At 34.3% G+C, this 7,351-nt stretch overlaps 1 protein-coding gene across 1 annotated transcript; it reads left to right on the forward strand.

Annotated features, from left to right (window-relative positions):
• The first annotated feature begins 277 nt into the window (after nucleotides 1-277).
• Nucleotides 278-885, forward strand: LOC149264466 (heat shock 70 kDa protein 14-like). Its single transcript, XM_089389735.1, has 2 exons — nucleotides 278-359; nucleotides 477-885. The coding sequence occupies exon 2, from the start codon at nucleotides 477-479 to the stop codon at nucleotides 828-830; it is 354 nt and encodes a 117-aa protein (XP_089245861.1). The 5' UTR covers nucleotides 278-359; the 3' UTR covers nucleotides 831-885.
• Nucleotides 886-7,351: the final 6,466 nt, after the last annotated feature.

Consider the following 7,351-nt stretch of genomic DNA (forward strand, 5'->3'; position numbering starts at 1 on the left):
AGAGGGAGAGAGAGAGAGAGAGTGGTGGGAGAGAAAGGGAGGAAGAGAGCGAGGATGTGAGAGAGAGAAGGAGAGAGGATGGGAGGAAGGTAAGAAGACAAACATTTAGAGACAAACGTGGAGAAAGTGAGAGGGAGTGATAACAGAGATGGAGAGAGAGGGAGAGAGGAGAGCAAGAAGAAAGAGATATAGAAGGGGGGAGAGAGAAAAAATTGTGGAGTGAGAAAAAATTGCCAATCATTGAAACTCTTCTGTTTTTGCACATTGGTCCTTTCCAGACTTCAAAAGGTGAAAAGGCTAAGCTGAAAGTAAGAGTCCAGTTGGATAAGCATGGAATAGTTTTGATTGATTCTGCAACTGTAAGTAATGACGGGTTTCACATATGATTTTCATATTTTATTTATAATATGAGTAATGTACATGAAAAATCGGAAGCTCAACTCTACTAGGATGAGAACATTATTTGTATCCTGCAGATGATTGAGGAAGAAGAAATAGCAGTCCCTGTTTCTAGTGTGAAAGAAGGATCAAATGGCGAGAAAGAGACTGCTCCAATGGATACAGATGATGCACAAAACAATGGTACATCTGCAGCTGGTGACAATGCTGATATTAATATGCAGGATGCCAAAAATGCTGCTGGACCTGCAACAGCTGGAACTGCCACTGGTGCTGAAAATGGGATTCCTGAGGCAGAGGATAAAGCTGCCCAGATGGAGACTGATGCCAAGGTACATCCTTCTCTTGCTTTTTCCAATTTTCTTATCGAAAGAATGGTTTGTGGTAAATTTTTTGGCTCCAAACAAAACAAATTTGATATAAAGATCTAAGATTGACCCGGTTATCTCCATGATTAACTGATTGTATAGCTCCGGGAATGGTGGGAGCCATACCCAATTGAAAAGTAATGTTATCTGAATACATTTTAAGTAATTGCAAGAGGATGCAATTATTGTTAGTCTGTAATGAAAACGCATTTTCGGTTTTTCTTCTGGCTGAACCAAAAATCAAACAACCATGTATTGTAGCAGCAAGCATTTACTATCAGCAATTAGAAATTAATCAGTACTCTTGGCCCAGACTGGGTGTAAATTTGACAGGATCTGCGCTAAGTTCCATGGCCGCAAACCTATGGCTCCTATACACAATTGTACTGACAGCCAGAGTGAAAGACCTGACTACATCTGTTAACTGTAACATTGCCGAACTATGCTCGCCTGTAAGTGTTAACCAAGATTTTAAATTGTTCCTTGATTGTTTATAAGCAAGATTGCTCCAATTATATTATTCTTATATGGAGTCAAAAGATTTAACTTATATATTTTCAATAACTCTTTTTTATTATAATAAATAGTATTTGTCTATTATGTGAAATTTGATGAACTTTAATTTATTATATTTTTGTTAAAAAAATAAAAAATATATATATTAAATTATAATTTTTAATATATATATATATATATATATATATATATATATATATATATATATATATATATATATAGATATATAAAATAAATATGTTTTTCTCAAGGTAAATGTATTTCACAAAAACTTTAATAATCTCCATTGCTCAAGATTGTTGGGTGAGGGGCTCAAAAAGTATTGGAACGATAGCCTTGAAAATTGTTGATTAGGTTTAAATTTTTTATTTTTTATTTTTATTTTTTTTATCTTTAATTTTATTTTATAATTATTCTCTTAACATTTTTTTTTGTTTTCGTAATTAATCTTTAAAATGAAATATTATAAATAAAAAATTTCTTTAATACATGATACAAATATTGAATTTAGTTTTACATGTTATGTAAAATAATGTAAAACAATAATTAGTAGACGAGTGAAAATATTTTTTAGACTTAATTTACAGTGCATATGAGATTGCATGTATGATGTGTAGACAATCCCTCAAGAAGCCTAGTGATAGATTTAATCATATGAGATGGCATGTATGATGTGTAGAAGGTTCCTCAAGAAGTCTCATGATAGACTTAACTTACAGTGCATATGAGATCAAGAAGCCATCAATGATTAAGAACATTGTGGAAAATGCAAAGGAAGCAATTCATCTTGGATGGAGCTTTTTTTTAGATCACGCACTTCAACATAGAAATACTAACATTTCCTTTTGCACTATTTTTATTTCCTCTTAATTAAAAATGGTTTACAAGGCAATAGAATAGATAATGTGCCATTATGACCTACTTTGTTATGTTCTATGAATTATGGAATCAGTAACATTTTCCATACCTTAATAGTATACTTTTGAGTTGTATATTTGTTTCATAAATATGAAGGCAAGCTAAATTGCATAACCAATAACAATAGCCTTACTTTAATAGTATACTTTGATTTATTATATTTGTTGCATAAATATAAAGGAAAGTTAGGTTCCCTTTACTAATTGATGTAGTAGAAGTATTTTGGAAGCTATATAAATTGGATTTGTTTTCAAATATGTTTTTTTCTCACTAAGATGCTTATGCAAAATTTTGGCTTGGTAAAATAATATTTTCCATGACAGATCAATTATTGACTTCAATTCTTAGGGTAATAATGTCCAAATACTTATTTCTAAGTATGTAAATTCTACAATTAAAATAATAATTTTCCATCACAAATATTAATTACAAAGCTCAATGCTTACATAAATAATGTCCAAAGATTTGTTTCTATGTGTAGCAATATATGGACCTACAATTCATTCTACTCTTGAAATATAAAATAAAAATAATAAAAAAATAAAATACTTTATATCTATATATATATATATATATATATATATATATATATATATAATTATATATAATTATTGTAATTCAGTGTGGAGACAACTATTTCTTTACATAAAAACTTGTGGAGTCAATTACTGCTTTACATTGAAAATAAAAATTTAGATGAATATGCAAAGATGTCAAATTTTCCCATTACATGAATGAACTCTCCATCGTTTACAATTGAATGGAAAAACACTATTTACAATTCAATATAGAAAAACTACATGTGGTTAATTGAATTTTACTTGACTATCTCAATTCTTAGGAGCCTATAATCAAATATGAATGCAATGTCTTTGCATAGTGATTTGATTCCTAGATGCATATTTTCTAACCTTTGAATTTGAACTTTTAAAGTTATAGAAATTCTGGTTATATTTAGAGAAAATCCGGCAAGGATTTTTGTAAATCCTAGTTATAGTTGTTAAACTTCAAAATTTTAAGTGTTTTCGACATTTTTGATGGTGTTGAATCCATTTTCACCATCAAAAACACGATTCAAACACTGTCTCTAAGAGATTTTTTGAAATTTTTTTACTCGGATTTCAGCCACTTTTGGCCATTCCGGTAATTCCTCTGCCTCGTTAGACGATTCCATACAATTTTTAACCACATTACAATTTCTTGTTTTTTATAAATGATTTTGCATGCATAAATGGATCTGTGACACACTCAATTTAATTTAATTTGGTTGATTTTTAGAATGCATTGGCATTTTGAGTGTCTAGTATTTAATGTTTCAGCTTGCAGTTGTAATGACATTCCAGAATGCATGTTTTTGTTAACAAACTCTGATATACTTACAAATTATAAACTTAGTAAAAAAATAAACAAAAAAATTAAATTTAATGTTTGAATTGTTATTGTTTGATTATGAAAATTAAAATACATGTTTTTCAATTTAAAAATTCTATCGGCCTCTCTTTGCACCTTTTGGGGCAATTGCTAGTTACATTAACTAAAAATTCATATCATAATATTAATATTTATATTAATATTGAAACCAAATAATGATTCATTTAAATTTAGTATTATTTAAATTTATTTATCTATAAATCGTATTAATTTAATTTAAATTATATAATAATATAGATATTATATATTATAAAAAATTATGAATTTAATATTAATATAAATAAAATTATTGTATTTACTATTTAAAAAATTACCATTATTTTATTACACTATATTATAAGAATAAGAATTATTAATGTATGACCCTATATTATTAATATGAATGAAAACTAAAATATTAATTATAATATTGACATTGACATTAATAATATTTTATTATTAATAATATTAAAAATATACTATAAATTATAATTATAATATTTAATTAATAATATTAAATAATAATATTAAAAATATATTACATATCAAAATTAATATATATTTTAGTGACACATCTTAAATATAATGATAATATTTTAAACCAAAAATTATTATATTAAAAATCATGTAAAGTAATTGTTTTTTTTGTAAGCTACGACATTTCTATTATCTACATCAAATGTAAAAGTACAAACCTAAGAACCTCAATCCGCCCAACTGGGAAACTGGATCTATTGGCTCCTCTTCATCAGATGTTCAATAATGATTTTCATGCTGAATACTATCAAAAAACTTTGCAGGACATTAAGCCCTATCTCTCCAGGTTTTTCCAAAAAACTATTCTTTCCAAGATCTACTAACAGACCTAACTTTACTTCTACTGCTATGGCATGCAAACTAAAATCCAAAAACCTGTGCAATATCATCAAAATTCAAAAAGAAGACAGTTAACAGGCCTCTCAATTCTCTGCATTTCCTCTTCTGGCTTCATTGCTGCCGTTGGTCTTCCCCAGCTCCTTCAGCATCTCTCGAATTTCCTTGAGTTGTTCGTTCTATTGACGGAGCAGCCCTTCAACGTTCGCCACCTCCTTCTTCGCTGCCGCCGTTTCCTGAGCCATTTCCACCATCTCCGCCGCTACTTGCTCCATGGCCTTTGCCAAGAGATGCTTCAGCACCCAGTATGTGTGAAGAGCGCGGCGGTAAAGGGTTAATCTGCCTCGAGTGTTGCCTGGGTCAGGTAGCTGAGAAGTCCATTCTTCCATCTCCGGGTCGGACGGTTCCTCCAAGACTCTGTCCTCCATAACATCAATAATTTTCCTTATGTCTACATTGGTCTCCAGATTGTATGCCTGTTCAGCTTCGTGCACCACCATGCAGATCGATTTCTTCCCCCTTTTTCGTCTTCTCTGCATCTAATTCCCCTCCTCGCTGGTGATTGGCTGTTGGGGTCTACCTCTGCCTCTCTGTTCACGCGCCTTCCTTCTTCCGTCCTTTCTGCCCCGCTTAGTTCCTTTGCTGCTTTGCCCTGTTTCAAAATTCTTGCTCCTGAAACCTTCCCCCTGGTTATACTCCATTTCGTCTGAGCTTTCGATTTCGATTTTTACTCTACCCCCTTCGAAATGCCTGTCACCTACTGCCTCCCTCTCTGCCTGGACTGTCTTATCCCATTTCTCAGCCATTTTGGTACGGTTGAGGCGTTGATTTTGGTTCCTCTGCCAAGTCTCACCTTCTCTCGCCACCTTCTTCGACTTCTTGCTGTCTGTCATCCTTCTCCTGTTCCACCTTATAGAATTCTCGCCACCTTTTCGCTTATGATGGGTTTGCTCTCCACTTCCTTCCGCCCTTGCACCTTGAATGATGCTTTCTTCGGTGTTTTCCAGATTTTTTTTTGGGCTGTGTACCTGCTGTTCTGAATTATCATTAAATGCTGATGTCAGTGAGGTGAGGCCGCCGTCCTTCTGTCCTGTCTTCGCTGCCGAATAAACCTGCCTTATTTTCCTTCTCCAAATCTTCACGATTTTTTGATTACCATTATGCTGTTTCATGGTTATCGTTGTCTATGAGCTGTTTTAAGCCGTCCCATCTTGTTGTCGCTGCTTGATTAGTCCAGCTGTCATCCACTTTCGCCAATAATTCCTTACTTCCCCAATTGGCCAAGCAATCCGCAGGCTTATTTCCTTCTCTTCTGACATGCGAGGTGATTTTGTAGTCGATCCCTTTTAGTGTTTCCTCGATTTCTTGGACTATACTCGCTGTTCTCCAGCTTTTAACTACCTTCTCCCATTGCTTCCCTTGGATTAATTTTCTTATGGTGGTTATGACCAGGGCTGAATCACCTTCGATCTCTTTCTTCCTATACCCATTTCTTATAGCAATTTTGAGACCCTGATAAGCTGCCATAAATTCCGCCTCGTTATTACTCATTATTCCTCTGTGTTCTGCATATATCCATTCTACCTCTCCTTGTCTATTTCTAAAGATTCCTCCAAATCTTGCTGGACCTGGATTCCCCTTTGCTGCCCCGTCGAAGTTAAGCTTGATAAACCCTTCTGGTGGCTTACGGTAGACTGCATGGCTTTGGCCCACGATAGGTTGGTGTTGCTTTGTTTTTTGTTGATAGATCATCCCTTGTTCCAAGTTCAGTCCTTTTAGGATTTCTGCCTCTTCCTCAGAGGTCTTCCAGTCTTCTTCTGCCCAATTTTCCGCGAGGATTGATTCTCTGATTTGTCTTATGGTTCTTTTCTAGACTTCTTCCGGATTTGATGTTTTCCCCTTGAAGATTCAACCATTTCTCTCTTTCCAAAGATTCCACATGTTGAAGCCTGCCGCCATGTTCCAAGCTCTTCTTACTACCTTGCTTTTGAACTTTCCTTCTCCCCAGTCACATAGAGTTTGAATTATATCTTGTGGATTTCGTTCAGTGGTCGAGAATAAGTTTCTAGTCTTTTCCCATTGGAATTGGGCCATGCTGCATCCATTGAGAAGATGTTCCTGGTCTTCTTCTTCTTGATAACAGAGGCAGCATCTTGATGGGCCTGAGAAACCTCTTTTTTGTATTCGATCCCAAGTTAGAATGCGTTTCCTTCCTACCAGCCATACAAACATCTTAATCTTCGGCCACCATTTATTTCTCCATAGCTTCCTCCACTTCTGCTCTTCCTCCCCCTGCTCTTGTTGTATCTTTACATTATATGCTTCCTTTATGGTAAACGTTCCTTTGGTTTCTTTCCCCCATCGTAGAATGTCCCTGCCACCTCTATTTTTTATTTTCCTGGAGTCTAATTCCTTGCTAAATATTGTTTTTTGTTCCTTTGTTGCATTCCTGTTCCATTCTTCCATTGATTTCCATTCCCTCCATTCTTCGTTTCCTCTTTCTTCTATCCAATAATCTTTAACCCTAATGAGGTCTCTGTCCATACCTGTTCTGTATATGTCCTGCATTCCTTGTAGGTCCAACATCTTCTCCCTTTGTTGCCATGCTTCCTCCCAAAATCTCGCATTCTGGCCTCCTCTAATTTCCCAAAAGATATGACCATCAACTAATTCTCTGCTTTGAATGGTCAAGTTCCATATATCTGATCCCCAAGGTGTTTCTTATTTCCTTAGTATTTCTTCCGGGGTTGATGGCATATTATATTTTGTTGTCCAGATTTCTTTCCACAGATCCTTCCCTCCTTGCATCCATCTCCATCTTAGTTTGGCTGCTAGAACTTGATTTAGGATCGATGGGTCCCTTAGGC

Source organism: Pinus tabuliformis, chromosome 6 (assembly GCF_031772625.1).
Source record: "Pinus tabuliformis cultivar Carrire ecotype Pingquan chromosome 6, CPIR1, whole genome shotgun sequence".
Lineage (NCBI taxonomy): Eukaryota > Viridiplantae > Streptophyta > Pinopsida > Pinales > Pinaceae > Pinus > Pinus tabuliformis.

Coding starts and splice junctions, on each gene's coding strand:
- LOC149264466 (XM_089389735.1), top strand. CDS start 477: ATGATTGAGGAAGAAGAAATAGCAGTCCCTGTTTCTAGTGTGAAAGAA.